The sequence below is a fragment of the Ictalurus punctatus genome, chromosome 2 (genome assembly GCF_001660625.3).
Source record: "Ictalurus punctatus breed USDA103 chromosome 2, Coco_2.0, whole genome shotgun sequence".
NCBI classification, from domain to species: domain Eukaryota; kingdom Metazoa; phylum Chordata; class Actinopteri; order Siluriformes; family Ictaluridae; genus Ictalurus; species Ictalurus punctatus.
Window position 1 is genome coordinate 30,949,914 of NC_030417.2, and position 16,739 is coordinate 30,966,652.

A 16,739-nucleotide genomic window follows, 5' to 3' on the forward strand; every position below is an offset into this window, starting at 1 on the left:
GGGATGAACTGGACCTCCAACTGCACACTAGGCCCCCTCGCCCAACATCATTACCTGATCTCACCAATGCTCTTGTTTTATGCTGAATGAGCAGAAATTCCCAGCTACGCTCCAAAACCTAATGGAAAGCCTTCCCAGAAGAGTGGAGGTTATTGGAACAGTAATGTGGCCATAAATCTGAAAATGTTCGAACAGCACATATGGCTACGATTGTTCAGGTGTCCACAAACTTTTGGCAAATTTACTACAGCAGCATGCGGTTTGAACATATCCAGAATGGATGTGGTTTCTGACATATGACGTTCAGTTATGTGGACAGCAGTCGTGCAATGTTTTATGTACCATTTCACTCTTTCCGTCCTTGGACGGGTATTTGAGCGCGAGATTATTTACCGTTTACACTGACAGGATTGGGTGTCCAAAATATTGCCTGTCGTAAACAACTAAAACAACTACGACATTCCGCGATTAACATCTGAACATATATAGATTTATATATTTTAAACTTAAACAATGAATTAAAAACAGGCTGATGAGTTATTAATCGTTAAAAAATACGGTTGTTAGTGACTACAGAAAGAAAAAAATGGCTAAAATAGAATTTAAGACAGGCACATTTTAAAGTACCTCTGTCTGTACTTGAAGTGACGTCATCGTGTCGCTACTAGCGTTAGCTTTCTCGCTCAGTGTGACTCTCTTCAAGGCCGCAGTTAAACCCGTTGTCGCTCTGTGAATTTATTTATTTTTTTACCAGAACCAGAATGTTGAGCACAGTTAGCCGACAGCTGAAGAGCCACCCGGCTGTAAGTAAAGCTAAACACGGTACATTCACAATATGGACCGTTGGTTAGCAGTTTACAAAGTTTTATTAGCTAGGTCAGTCATGCTAATACACGGATTAAATCAAAGGACGAGGACGCTAGCAAGGTGGCTAACTCGCGAAATTAGCTACTTTTAAAATTAGTCCAGTTTGAGTGACAACATTTAGTGCTTTTAATATGGTGTTTAAAGAGTGTGTATGAAGCAACATTGTTTTAACAATAAGTAAAATAAAAGTTAGGAAACTTTCGACGTAAACTAACGTGTGAAGAAATGTCAAAGTGACGCGTCGCTCGGAGGTACCGAGGACGCGCTGAGAAAGTTCTGTGAGGAAAGAAAATAAATACTACAGTTGTTTTTGGTTCATTCGAGTTGTACAGTTTTGCAAGGGTTATACAGGGTTTAAAAATGAAGGATAATTAATTTTGTTGGAGTATTTAATTAAATTAGTGTGAATCTGTGTTCGTGACGAAGCTGAAAGCTAACTGTGAGGGCATGAAGGACGTAGTGTGTGTGTGAGGTTGAGGTCAAAAAGTGACGCGTGCTGCTGTGTTTTAATCACGTGTGTGTGTGTGTTTTACCCGGTCCGCTCCACACACTGCTGGGGGAAGTAAATCAGTCGCACTAGTATGTCCAGTAACGTCTAACACCAGGATCAGTGTTACCAGCTGTTTTGAGGAGAAAGCTGACGCTAATAAGTCGCTAGAAGTCACCAGATGACGTCACAGACCAAATGCCATATTAATGGGGACCTATTATGAACTTTTTTACAAGATGTAATATAAGTCTTGGTGTACCCAGAATGTGTGTGACGTTTCAGCCCAAAATACCACAGATCACTTATTATACCGTGCTGTAAATGTTCCTTTTTGGGTGGAAGCTAAGACGAGTTGTTTTAGTGTGTGTCTCTTTACATGCAAATGAGCTGCTGTGCCCCGCTCCCTTTCCTGAAGAGGGCTATGCCTTTACAGCTCGTGCTTCTGATACTACAGCAATAACAAATCAGGAGAATTATACAGACAGTAAGCGTTTTCGGGTTAAAAATTTAAATTGAGATGTTTCTGTGAATACAATCGGAGACAATGGTGACTTTAGCTGCATTAGCTGTGGAATTTGCTAAGAAGCACATTTGGGAAAGTGATTTGCAATCATTCACAAAATATAAAGTGAGATACTTGGGTCTTCTTCTTTTCAGGCTTAGTGGTTAGCACGTTCGCCTCACACCTCCAGGGTCGGGGGTTCGATTCCCACCGTGGCCCTGTGTGTGTGGAGTTTGCATGTTCTCCCTGTTCTCCCTATGCTGCGGGGGTTTCGTCTGGGTACTCCGGTTTCCTTCCCCAGTCCAAAGACATGCGTGGTAGGCGGATTGGCGAGTCCAAAGTGTCCGTTGTGCATGAATGGGTGTGTGTGTGCACGGAAGGAGCCTCCCCTGGCGCACCCTGGGCAACGTTCAGTATCATACTGCTGAGCAGTTTGACTGGACAGACAGTGGTGATTAATGACTGGGAACAGTGGTGACCGGGAGCAGTGGGGATCATTGGTTGTTAGCAGTGGGGATCAGGAGTTGTTAGCAGTGGGGATCGGTGACCGGGAACAGTGGTAAACAGTGACCAGTGTGTGTGTATCGAGTGCAGGACAGTTGCTAATGTTTGCTCAAAAAGTTGCTAAAGTTGTTGTTAGGCTCTTTTTTTATATTTATTTTTAAAAAATAAATAAAATAATGTTACTGAAGGGCTATAAAAACAGTAAAATCTAGAAAGAAAGTCATTAATTTGGCAATTATCTGAGAACAGAAGTTTTGAAACTTATGTTGTCTTGTTGGATTCAGGGTTGGTTTTTTTCCCCTTCTTTTTTAAAAGAAGAATGAACCTGTCATTAATAGGGCGGGGGGAGGTAAGAACTCCTTCAGATCACATTAAAATGTTCCACCAGATAATGTGATCACATCATGATGTACCCTGGGGAGTATGTGGTCTGGGTTTGGAATTTAAACGCACTTTAATTCCTCAGACCTCAGCAATCAGACATTGAAAAGCCCCCCCTCCCCACGAAAATGTTTCGGGCAAAATTAAGCTGATATAGACTCCTTTGCCTTTATATATTCACTTATTCTGCACACAGCCTCCCTAATGATGATTACGGTCCATGTTTTCCCTTTTCTTAGTCCACTTAATGAGCTTAAAAAACGAGCAAGTTTGGTGTAAACTGTTAAAGCGTCTACAGCCGTGTCATGTTTTTAAAACAGTACCGAAATGGTTTGGTTTATGTACTGGTGTGGAGGCCTGGAAAAAAAAAAAAAAAAAAAACTTCCCATAGTGAAAATTGGACATGTTCTACTGTAAATAATTCTGAAACGACTTGCTCTCCTGAACTGCAGTGTGTTTCTCTTTGGCATTTATCAGAAGTTAAGATTGCAGTTATAAGCTGGTTACTTCCAAAAGTGGAGAAGGAGAAAATTGCACATTAAGACTAAGGTCTGACATGGATGTCACAGCCCTTTTAACAAGCTGTATATGATTACAAAATGAAATATTTAGTTATAATTATATTATAATACCTAGATGAGATTATATTTTGATTTTAAATTCTATTTAGTTATTATAATATTTGTTTGTCTGTGATGATATGGCATGTAGCTAGCTAACAGCTTGATTAAAGCCTCTTTACCCAGCATGATCTTGGCAGGAAGATCACCTAGGCAGGAGTAAAAAGTAAATAACATTTCCATGTCATTTTTGTTATATATGATTTCTTAAAGCTGGGCTGTAGTATTAATGTGGGCGTGTCTGTTTTCTGGGTTCATCACAGTACCTGCAATGCTCAAATCTAGATCCTGTAGTGTAATATTGATGTCGATGCCATGACCATCACTGTCAGTTGTAATCAGCCACTTTATTCTCTTCTTTTAATTAACTGTATAGCATTTATGAAGGTGTATGAGTAGTGAATTGCACAGTAAAGTTATTTCCTGCCTTCCTCCTTGTAGCTGATCCCCCTCTTCGTGTTCATCGGAGGCGGCTGTGTGATGTCTATGTCTTACCTGGCTAGACTGGCTCTCCGTAACCCAGACGTCTGGTAAGATCAACAGCACCGCCAGCACAGCTCCACACCTCATCAGCAGTTTATTTGTGGATGTGGATTATTTAAATGACTACATTAAATATTAATAATAACAATAATATTAATTAAAAAACCTTTTCACTAAAGGAATTAATGTTTGCACTGTAAATCTACTCCTTGTTTTTCTATCCACAATTTTCTTTTAAGGAGACTGTCATTAAGTGGATGATTTAGGAGTTACAGTAAAACGTTCATCAGTCCCTGTCTGTAATGTTAATGAGCAATTTTACATGCTTCCGTTACTCTAATGAGTTTGGATGGTTGTTGGATTGCGTCGTTTTTTCCTTGTGGTTAAAGGCATTAACGCTCCATTGAGCCTGTTTTTTCAAGCATGTCCTCATTATTCATTCACACATTCATTCATCCACTCATCCACAGCTGGGACAAATCGAACAACCCTGAACCCTGGAACAAACTGGGGCCCAATGATCAGTACAAGGTAGGAAGATGGAGATTTTCAATAATTCACACATTACATCAGAATTAAAAGCAGCACACGGGGTTATTTATTTATTTATTTATTTAAAATTAGATATGGGATTAATGAGACCAAGTTCTTAATACCTCCAAGTATTTTTTTTCAAAATCCAAATGTTTAAAAAAAAAGGGGGGGGGGGGGGTAGTATGAGAGATCTGTGTGAAATGAAATGTGCATGCCATTACATTGAAGATCTGCTCACATCTCAATGTTTTGCCGCCGAGCTAAGATCATTACGTGTATGTAAACTGAAAGCAAAGATTAGAGGTTTGCGAACGCGTGTAAGCCTTGCACTCTTGCCATGTTGCCTAAGGGGATCAAATTAAGAGTTCTGGCAGGAGCGAATGACCGAATCAGAACCCAATCTAAAGCCTTAATGAGTTTAATTCATTAAACCTTGCATTAGCTCATTTTATGCAAGCTCCGTTACTAGTCACAAATCTAATCAAGCACTCGCCTTAATGTGAATTTGATACAGAGTCGAGTTAGACACTTAAACAGCGTTCAAAGTTATTGAATTTTCCAAAGATCTCGTTAAGGAGGCCACTTGTTTCTAAATTGGGAATTTGGAAATTCTTTTTATTTTTTTTTTGCTTGTTTTTGTTGCCCAGTTTTTCTCCGTGAACACGGACTACAGCAAACTGAAGAAGGATCGGCCAGACTTCTAAATCCACAGAATCTGGAGAAGCCTCCTCCCCTGCGCACTGCTGGACCAAAGGCTTGAGAAAAATGAAAATTAAAGAAGTGATCTGTGTGGTTTTTTTTTTTCTTCCCCCTCCAGCATCCTCTAACCCAATTTGAGAAAACAGGCTAAACCGCACAATTTTGAGACTAATCATCTTACGACCTTTTTATAAATTGTTTGGTCTAAATTTTGCTTGTTTTTATTCTCTCATTCTTTGAGGTTGTCTATAGCAACACAATAAAGGAGGCTTATCTCCCTTGTACAGAGAACATCATGGCTATGGGTCGTGCTTATGTTTGCGTGAGTTTGTTGGTCTCGCATCTTTAAAAGCGTCCTTGGTTCCTGAAAGCAGAAGTCAGAAAAGTCATCCTTCTTAACTAATTAGCTCCAGTGTTGTCATCCTGAATAGCTCCTACCAGCATAACCTTTCAAAGAGAGCCAAATAATGGCTGTCTTCCAGGAGACAGAATTGTACAGACAGACAATCCTGGAGTCCCTGCTGAAAGTCTGTAATATTCTTAGCTCACGGAGAAGAATTGGAGATAAACCACCTCCTCCTCTCTGTCCCTTCCTGCTGTGGGCTTGCACATTGGCATGTCCTGACTGCTGGCCACTTCTATAATTAAACTCTTGAACCCTGTGCTTTGGATGGTTCTTTCTGGTCTGATATAATTTTTTTTTTAATAAGGCCAGTCTTGACTAAGGGAAGTGCTGGACTTGGCACTTTTATTGTTAAATCTATTGTGCTGTCCAATTACTTACAGTACCTCTAGCACTGCCTCCATGGGGTTTTCCACCCCAATTCTGCATCACCCGAAATATAAAATTGTATTAAGCTCAATGCTACTACACTGCATAGGCATGTTAAACATTTTCTCTCTGCTAATTTCACTTTCTTTTGTCTAGTGGGTGGCATGTTGGTGCAGTAGTTGCGTTACTGTCTCATGGGCCCCGGTTCAGTCCTGAGCTCGGGTTACTGCCAGCGGAGTTCCTCATGTTCTTACTGTGACACTGTGGGTTCCCTCTGGGTTCTCCAGTTTCCTCCTACCTTCCAAAAACATGCTTTGGCTAAAATAAATTGGCTCTAGGTCTGAATGCATGTGCAAGCCTGTGATTGACTAGCATCCCGTCTACAGTATATTCAATTCAGTTTTATTTGTGTACAATGGACATCGTCTCAAAGCAGCTTTACAGAAATATAAAACACAGGATACAGATTTTAAGTGAGCGGACAGACTCCCTAAGATGATCTGAGGAAGAAACCTTGAGAGGAACCAGACTCTGAAGGGAACCGGTCCTCATCTGCGTAACAACAGAGTGTGTGAAAGTAAAAGAAAGTCCATTATGGTTTGTAAATGAAGTCTGTCTTGTTGAACTAGTCCACTGTTCATTAAAGGAGACGAGTGCAAAATTGTATGTGGTAATTGCAGTATGTGGTATTCCCACCTCAGGCCTTTCATACTGAAGATGAATGAATGTGAGTTCTAAGAAAAGCTCTGCTGGGCTAGTTGTGTGAATTCGCACGAGCAGGCCAAGCTGGGAAAACACCATGAGATGTCTGGCTAAAGGCTGCATTTGTGATGCAGCACCTTGGATGGAGGTGAGTGTGTAAGACCTAAAATGGTTTAATGAAAATTATGAACTAGCTATGTAGCCAGCTTGTTTCCAAGCAAGTTCATTTTTATCTCCAATGGAACTGTACTTGTTTATTATACAGTAGTAACTACGGTGTTTATCTTTAATGATACCAACTCTTGTTAACGCAGCATTAATGTCTATGTAATACAGAATTTCCTATTTTGGGGTTTTCCCCAAGTCTGTCTTTTAGTAATTGAATGCACATGAAGTAAAGGATGCTTTAACATGAATAAAAACACATTATCATACCACGAGCCAAGCTGTTCTAGATTTCCAGATAGTTCGCTGTTCGAGACTATATTATGTATTTATCTTCCACATATAAATGGAAGATAAACCACTGTGGGGTGTGCTGTTATGGGGAAATAATCAACCACGGGTTGGTGATGCAGCAGAGTTAGTGTTACCCTTCAAAAAATTTTCTTACACAGTGAATATCTTAAATGAGCAAATTTATTATAATATAACACAAATAATTTAAATCAATTAAGATTAATCAGCCTGTTACATTTTCTTATTCTATTGGCAGATCATTTTGCTTCTAACAATAAATGCTTAAAATCTGCAAAATTGTCCGCCAGTAGATCATCTCCAACCTGAAATAAAAATAATGTCTAGAAATAGGTTTACTAATCTTAATTGTATAATAGGAAATACTAGATAATTTGGACTATATTCAAGATGTATTCACTTTTTTAGTGTTTACAATCCAAAGTTGAGTATTTTCATATAATAGTATGCCCTGTACACTTTTGTTTCCCTTGTCAACACTGACATTTTTTTTTTCATTAATTAAATAACGTTCCATTCTTTAAAATTTTTTTTTTTTATCCATCTATAGTTACGTTTAATGTTGGGGAACGTTCATGAAACGGGTTAGTTCCTGTCCTCACTGATGTGATCGCAGCTGGAGGCCTCTCTCATTCCCTCACCAGTCTCTCTTGAACTCAGGAAGACAAAAAAACAGCTTGTTGTAAGCTTCTGATACTGAGAAACCAAATCTGAGACTCCTTCCATGAATGGTAAATAAACGTCTTATAGAAAGCATCGGCATGTAAACCGTTGGATATTAATTAACTCCACCAACCAGATGTGAGAATTCAATAAGGATGTGGTATAAATACTAATAGTGGTACCTGTAAGCATGTGATTCGGATGCTATTCGATTCACAAGCGTCTGTAGGGAAACCTTCGTGTAATGGTTATAGTACCTGTTTGATGTCTTGTTTCCTTTGTGCTCAGACATTTTGCACCTTTAAATGGATCAGCAGCACACATCATGTATTTTTTTTTTCTTCTTTCAGGATGATAAAAGTCATAGTTTTAAATAAAGGATCCTGTGTAGAGTTAGCAGTAAATAAAAACTAGCGCCGTTCCCGTAGGAGTCGCGATGAACTGAGGAAAAACAAGTGGCTCTTTAACTGAATCCCCTTCGTAGGAATGACATTTTTTTTCCTGTGGTAAATGTCACTGGGTCGCGCTTCGCTCCTCTCAGACAAGATCGTGTGTGGTGGAGGATGAGAAGCTTACGCAACGCCACCAAATGTCAAGAAGACCTTCACACTTAAAAAAAAAAAAAAAAAAAAAAAAACACTTCACCCGCCCTCCCAAAGGTTATTAGCCTACTTGTTTTCATCGCTAATGAAAGAATAGTTATTTTCATCTTTAGAGCGCGGATAATGTTTTTGCTTATAGGCTTGAAGGAATGTCGAGTAGTTGAGAGAAAAGACGTCTGAATTAACAGAGCTGGAATATGGATTTGTGCTCAAATATGGTCTTTTTTTCTTCTTCTTTCCTTTAACCAAAAATATTTTAAACACACGTCAGAGATCTCCTGAGTAAATGTCTTGTCTTGTACAGTCATTTAAGGCTCCCACGTGCCTGGCCTGAGTGTGCAGCTCCAGATGGCCAAAAATCAGCTATTTGGAGTCCTCTGGCTGCGACACATCTGAGAGGTCAGTCAGGGTGAGACTCCCTGACCTCTTATCACCACCTGAGGACGGAGGGCTTTGTGTCGCCGTGGAGACAGTTCTGATGAGAAAAATAATGAGAGGCTGAGGAGGACGGAGGGGCAGGAGTGCTGCAAATGGCCTGGTGCAGGTCACGAGAGGATCAGTGTGGAGTGAAAATGTGCGCACACACATACAGAACACCACCTGTAAGGTGGACTGCAACACCAGAACAGGGAGGAGGTCTTCTACAAACACACACTTTAAGCCTGTCGTGCTACTTTAGGGAATTGATTTATTTCTGTCTGTCTCTCTCACTCTCTCTCTCACTCTCACACACACACCCTGCATCTGTCTCACTCTCTCACTCACTCACACACACACGCCCTGCATCTGTCTCACTCTCTCTCTCACACACACACGCCCTGCATCTGTCTCACTCTCTCACTCACTCACACACACACGCCCTGCATCTGTCTCACTCTCTCTCTCACTCTCACACACACGCCCTGCATCTGTCTCACTCTCTCACTCACTCACACACACACGCCCTGCATCTGTCTCACTCTCTCTCTCTCACTCACACACACCCTGCATCTGTCTCGCTCTCTCTCACTCACACACGCCCTGCATCTGTCTCACTCTCTCACTAACTCACACACACACGCCCTGCATCTGTCTCACTCTCTCACTTACTCACACACACACACCCTGCATCTGTCTCACTCTCTCTCTCACTCACACACACACCCTGCATCTGTCTCACTCTCTCTCACTCTCACACACACGCCCTGCATCTGTCTCACTCTCTCTCTCTCACTCACACACACACGCCCTGCATCTGTCTCACTCTCTCTCTCTCACTCACACACACACCCTGCATCTGTCTCACTCTCTCTCACTCACTCACACACACACCCTGCATCTGTCTCACTCTCTCTCTCACTCACACACACACCCTGCATCTGTCTCACTCTCTCTCTCACTCACACACACCCTGCATCTGTCTCACTCTCTCTCTCACTCACACACACACCCTGCATCTGTCTCACTCTCTCTCACTCACTCACTCACTCACACACACCCTGCATCTGTCTCGCTCTCTCTCTCACTCACACACACACACACGCCCTGCATCTGTCTCACTCTCTCTCTCTCACTCACACACACCCTGCATCTGTCTCACTCTCTCTCTCACTCACACACACACCCTGCATCTGTCTCACTCTCTCTCACTCACTCACTCACTCACACACACCCTGCATCTGTCTCGCTCTCTCTCACTCACACACGCCCTGCATCTGTCTCACTCTCTCTCTCACTCACACACACCCTGCATCTGTCTCACTCTCTCTCACTCACTCACTCACTCACTCACACACACCCTGCATCTGTCTCGCTCTCTCTCACTCACACACGCCCTGCATCTGTCTCACTCTCTCTCTCACTCACACACACACCCTGCGTCTGTCTCACTCTCTCTCTCACTCACACACACACCCTGCATCTGTCTCACTCTCTCTCTCACTCACACACACACCCTGCATCTGTCTCGCGCTCTCACTCACTCACTCACACACACCCTGCATCTGTCTCACTCTCTCACTCACTCACACACACACTCACACACCCTGCATCTGTCTCACTCTCTCTCACTCACTCACTCACACACACACCCTGCATCTCTCTCTCTCTCTCTCACTCTCACTAACACACACACACATCCTGCATATCTCGCTCTCTCACTCTCACTCACTCACTCGCGCACACACACCCTGCATCTCTGTCTCTCCCCATCTTTCTCCCTCTCCCCCTCTCCCTTTAACTATCATGCCATATAGTAGGTAGATGCATCAGTAAGAAGGATCCATATCCATTTATCTGGACATGTTATGACAGCACCGAAGCCAACCGAGGTGAGATGGCAGCCAGATTAAATATTTAAAAGAGTCAACCTGAACCAGAATCAAGCACACTGCAGCTGTCAGTCAAGAATCCCTTTAGACGCACATCATTTCCATGGTGGAAGACAGGTGTGAAATATAGACTCATAGGTTATATCAGTTTAGGTTCCGTGCAGACACTGGATGTTCCTGTGACCATGATTTCTATCCATGCATATACACTGCCTTTCATAAACATTGGAAAGCGAAGTCTGGAAGTCCATTTACAGAGAGCCATCCTTAAAAAAGATTTCAAAATATGGTCCATAAACAACTGGCCAAGTTAGTCATCCAACCTGAACTTATCTGAACTGCGTTTCATTTTCTGAAGAGATGACTGATCCAGGATGCAGCTGCTTGACTGGATTTCAACTTTCCTAAGTTCTCCCACACCACCCCACTGCTACGCTCCCTCCACTGGCTTCCTGTAGCTCCCTTCATTAGATTTAAAACTCTGATGCTTGCCTACAAAGCCAAAAATGGACCAGCACCCACTTACCTCAAATCAGTTATCACACCCCGCACTGCACCACGCTCCCTCCGATCCTCTAGCACCGCTAGACTGGTGCCATCATCTCTCAGGGTATCAAGACTCTTCTCTGTTCTGGCACCTAGGTGGTGGAATGAACTTCCCCCAGATGTCCAAACAGTCACCGGTGGTCTTCAAACAAAGTCTAAAGTACTTAAATTAACACTTTTCATTGAAAAAAAAAAATGATGATGTCTGTTTTTCTTAATATATTTCCTCCCAACAGAGTTTTAAGAGTGATGGTATCGGGATGTATTTATTCATAGAGACTTCAAAGCACTTCTGTAAGTAGCTCTGGTTAAGGGCGTCTGCCAAGTGCCGTAAATGTAAATGTAAAAATGCAAATGACTGACAGATGTGGCAGAGCTTCAAAAGGGAACACACCTTGTATCACAGACCGCAAGTAATCAACTGCAAACAATAGGCACTAAATATGACATTAGTTATGTGAGGCATAAAACACAACGGGGCATGCTTCTGTAGGTAAATATTCAATGACAGAGTGGGGAAGTTATTTTCCAATAACACTTTTCCTCAGTTATAAAACCCTGACGCTCGAGACTCCGTCCGTAAATGCTACATAAACGTCTCCTCACAGACAGTGTCACCTAATCGATGATTACACACGTTCTCGATCCGTTTCCGTGGAGCGTCCACCGTACAAGCCCCTGTGCAGACTGTTACTATATACCTGAGATTTGTCTTGCAGCCCGACCTTGCTGTCTCAGAAAATGAATGAACACCTTCTGACCAATGAGATTTGAGAGATCCAAAATGCTGTAGTACAAAACATTACAAGACCTTATGTTCCCCAAATTTAGGGAATTGTATAAAGGGCTGTGGCTCCTATATGATTTGCACGCTAACCTCTTATCACCTCATTATCACCAGTAATTCGACTAGTCTAGTCTAATCTCGTGTTCTCGAACTCCTCTTCTCATCACTAATGCAGCAGCAGTTCTTTTTCCGATTACAGGTATACTTTAATATCTTTAAAGTAGTGTATTCAAGTTAAGAATGTTCCAGAGAGGGTATTAAGTGACTATGCCTGTGTGTATTTGGTTCAGGGCTTATTGTTCTCTGGGTTTAAGGCTCCACTGTTGGCTTTAGATTAGTCTATCTCTCAGAATAGCAAGCTCTTATACAAGCGAGTGGATGGGCAAATATTAGCAGTGTGGAATGTTCTTAGCCTTTCAATTTTTTTCAGTTCTTTTTTTTTTTTTCTTCTCCCTTTTTCATTAGACTTTGCTAAAGTTCCAGTAACAACTTATTACCAGAGCTTGTATTCCCTTGTCAGACTGGAAGATCAAGCCTGGAAGATGTCACTGTGGTTTTTCTGCCAGCAGTTCTATCCACACAAATGCACAAGACTATGAAGCAATAACCCTTGTTTGTGCTGTCTAAGCTGCTTTGATATTGTTGCATATATTACATTATGAACCGTCTCTGAAAATGACTTGATCATAGTGGAAACTGATTGTTTTTGCTGCATTTGGTGAGTATAGATGGATTAAAGGCTTTCGATGGCAATGGTTTCTTGGCAACACTTCAAAATAAATGTTTATAGCTTTCAATTTATGAATATGAAATTTTGTGAGCTCAAATTTACTGTTATACAGCATCCTGCTGGAAGTCGAGTGGAGTTGTATCGTCATTCCTGTATATACCGTTTAGACTAGGGATGTGTCCCAATGCCACTATTTGTGTCTGTTTAGTGCTCCGGATATCCGTATCTGATTCTGGATTTCAACTTGAAATCACTGTGACCTTAAGCTGTTTTTGTGAAATTAATTAATATGCACCCTACTATTACGCCTCCAGAAGCACTGGAAAACCTTGAAAAATAAACCCTGCGGTAGAAATGCCAGCACTATCAGCATGTCATAAATAAAGGCTGTGAATGCATTGCGCATCGTTATTGTATACACCGCAGGAGGATTAATCATTTCTTCAGGACCATGGTCAGCGTATAACAATATGGTGTCACGGTACACATTGCTACATAAAGGGCAAATACACGACAGTGCAAAACAAGTGCGAAATGAAATAAATAAACAGGACGACGGGATCATATCGGATGGAGTGTAAACAACTGTCTGTAAACTAGAACGGGGGGGGGGGGGGGGGGGGGACGATTTCTCTACAGAAAAAATTAATTTCAACGTGTAGACAATCAAAAACAGTGCAAACTTGACAGAAAAACAGATTTTGTCGTGACCCATTCAGCATTCACCAGTTGAATGTCAGCATATTACATCTGACATATTTACTATAGAAATGTCCGGAAGATTAGGAGGTGAAAGGATCCAAAAGCTGCTCCAAAGAAGAATGATTTTTCCACTATTAGTATCTTAACACTGTGATGAGTTGGCACTCTGCCCAGGGTGTCCCCCGCCTTGTGCCCCGAGCTTCCTGGGATAGGCCAGAGGCTTCCCCGTGACCCTTCGTAGAATAAGCGGTATGGAAAATAGATGGATAGATGGATGGTTAGTACCTTAACATACACCATTTGCCCAATTTTTGGTAGTGTGATATCGACAACATGTGGAAAACCTAACACACTGAAATGTCATTTTGGTGTAAATTACATTTCTTTATTTTATCCTAAAGCTATGCAAACTTTAGCACTCCTCTATACTGTACATAAAATGTTGTGTGCTTTCAAGATAGTGAAATTCCTGGGCTAGTGCATCCTGCAGAATACTTGGAACGCATGTTAGGCTCCATCATGCGGGTATAAAGGAGGTGAAAATATTGCACAGTGCAGTAGGGAGGGAGTGAATTTGGCTGTGGATCCCACTCTAGAGATGGCCTTGACGTTATCCTGCTTGGTGTGCTGAGAGTGACCTGAGATGAGTCTTGGATGATGTCTTCTTGGCATCAGCTCAGTGGTGCTGGCTGGTAGAGTCAAGTGCCATGTGGGAATGCTCGCTTCTGACTGGATTATGAACAGAGCAAGCTTGAAAGTGATTGGGTTATGCACCAGGCACAACTTACAGATGATTGGGTTAGAGTGATTTATGGGCTTGAGTGTTGACAGCACTGATTCCTGCAAATCTGTCTATCCAGGTATGTATCTGTTTAACCCTTAAGAAAATTTAGAACCCTTTCTTGAGCTCTTAATGGTTCTATGCAGAACCATATTACACGTTTCACCCCCAATCATTCCTGGCTGAAAAAGGAAACTGTACCTGTATTTTTCAATTTGTCTACAAAAGAAAAATGAACTGAAATCCCTTTGAGAGAGTGCTCCCACCTGACCAACCCCCCACCCCACATTATTCCTGGGCAAAAAGCAGCAAAATGTACCTCCATTTCGCAATTTTTACAGAAATATGACTTACCCCTTCCTCAGATGGAGAACGGTTCTTTGGGTTATTCGGTTGTTTCTTGAGGGACCCTTAAGGTTCTATGTAAAACCCTACAACAGAGTGTTTTCCTATCAGAAAGGGTTCCAAGTAGTTCCTGTTTGGAAGCTCTAAACCCTTAATCATCCTGTGAACCCTCTCAGAAATACATCTACCAAATGGTACAATTCCTTTTCACTTGGTTTGTATTGTATATCTAGGATGGTCCATGTGGTGTACCTTTAGTTATCTTTTAGAGTAAAGCTTTACATACATCACTAGTCCTTAAAGTAAGTGTCATCCCCCCCTTCCCCCACTCTCATTTTTTGGTCACCTGCCTATTCCCATCCCATGTTTCAAACACCGAGCAGTGTAACACCATCCATCCATCCATCTTCTACCGCTTACTCCTTTTCAGGGTCACGGGAAACCTGGAGCCTATCACAGGGAGCATCGGGCACAAGGCGGGGTACACCCTGGACAGGGTGCCAATCCATCACAGGGCACAATCACATACACATTCACACACACATTCATACACTCCGGACACTTTGGACACGCCAATCAGCCTACCATGCATGTCTTTGGACTGGGGGAGGAAACCGGAGTACCCCGAGGAAACCCCCACAGCACGGGGAGAACATGCAAACTCCGCACACACAGGGCCTCGGCGGGACTCGCAGTGTAACACACAAAGGAAAATGCTATCTGTCATCTTCTGTATACATACCGGTACAGCTCACAGCTGCCTGTGATTGGCTCGTGTTGCTGTGGTGGATAGGGAAGGGAGTAATACTGCCCCTCACCCAGAGAGCACAACCAATCTTCCTCCCTTTGATGCACTCCTGGCCACAGTTGCCTGTGGCATCGTTGGGAATTCGAACTCCCGACAGAACGGTGAATGCTTTTCTATTGCACCACTTGTGAAAGATACATATTAAAGGTAAAATAACATGTACCCTTGAAGGCACCGGGCCAGCTACAAGGAAAAGTACAGTTTAGTACCTTTATCTCTAAGAGTGCTTAAAGAACCCTTGAAGAACACTTTTTCGAAGAGTGTATGTATTCTGCAGATCTCTCTCTCTCTCTCTCTGTCTCCCTCTCTCTCTTGCTGTATCTCTCTAATACACACACACACACACACACACACACACACACTCAGAGAAAGGTCAGTTGTGTCCCAGTAGTTTGGTGTGAAATATTGGTTGTTGAGGTCTCAATAAAAATTCCATGTTAATAGCTGGTGGGAGAGGCAGCACCACAGTCCGGAGCTCAGGGAGGAAGACCTGGGTATACACTCACGATTCATTCATTTGTACATTATTTGCACATCCTTGGTGCTGTTTGGATACAAGCCATTCAACAAACAAAAAAAAAAAACTGAAGTGTGAATTCTGTCGCTTTATTTCATTGCAGTGGGTGGATTGGCGTTGATATGCAGCGAGCCACTGAGCTTCTGAAGCAAACATACTGTGGGAGTTAAACAGGGTTAAAGCTCTCTTTGCTTTCTCAGAGAACAACACAATAAACAAACGCCCCCTAACCCCCCTCTTCCCCTTCCCCTTCCCCTGCCTTCTTATCTATCCCAGCATCTGTGCTGGTGTTGATTGAAATCTCGTCCCCTCCCCACCACCTCATACCCCACTTCTGTTCTTCATGCACGGTGGCATGCGAAAAGCAGGTCAAAATTTAAATAGCTGAAAATAGAACATCTGGCAGGGGCCTGTCGCTCAGCAGTGTGTAATGAAATATGGAAATGGAGGAGGGTGGTGGGGAGGGGGCGCTCTTCAAAGAACACTGGAGCTTCTGCACGCCTGGAGCCCCCTTTCACAGGCATTCTGCCTTACCGTCCATACTGCTTTCTTGCTACACGTGCCTGGCATCCAGGTGCCCCACTCTTTTGGCATCGCCAGCTCGTTAGTGCCCGCAGGCTGGCAGAGTCGGCAGCTGGCATCATTAAACTTCAAACTCCATGCCGCCGACCCGGGGTGCCACGGCACCAGGCTGAGACCGCCTGCTCATCCCATGCTGCCAGCAGCTGATTAGCGTCATGCTAATACAACTACAACCCTGTCACCTAAAACTCTGAGCTGCCTTCAAACCCTCTTGTTATTATCTGAATCTATATCTTACATATATGGGTACATAACAGGATGCTCAAATCTCCTTCCATGCCATGCCTTTAAATATCTGTTGATATGCTAATTTCTTTATTGTTCTCCCAAGATGAT

At 42.5% G+C, this 16,739-nt stretch overlaps 1 protein-coding gene across 1 annotated transcript; it reads left to right on the forward strand.

Moving 5' to 3' along the window:
* Nucleotides 1–641: 641 nt before the first annotated feature.
* ndufa4a (NDUFA4 mitochondrial complex associated a) lies at nucleotides 642–5,371 on the forward strand. The gene is made up of 4 exons (XM_017461608.3): nucleotides 642–803; nucleotides 3,806–3,894; nucleotides 4,318–4,378; nucleotides 5,029–5,371. Exons 1-4 carry the CDS (start codon nucleotides 762–764, stop codon nucleotides 5,083–5,085), a joined length of 249 nt encoding a protein of 82 aa, XP_017317097.1. The 5' UTR covers nucleotides 642–761; the 3' UTR covers nucleotides 5,086–5,371.
* The last annotated feature ends 11,368 nt before the right edge of the window (nucleotides 5,372–16,739 follow it).

Bases quoted from the DNA above. Each gene is read 5' to 3' on its own strand.
- ndufa4a (XM_017461608.3), top strand. From the start codon at position 762: ATGTTGAGCACAGTTAGCCGACAGCTGAAGAGCCACCCGGCT. The intron at 804-3,805 runs GTAAGTAAAGCT...TCCTCCTTGTAG, and splicing joins AGCTGAAGAGCCACCCGGCT to CTGATCCCCCTCTTCGTGTT. The intron at 4,379-5,028 runs GTAGGAAGATGG...TTTGTTGCCCAG, and splicing joins GGCCCAATGATCAGTACAAG to TTTTTCTCCGTGAACACGGA.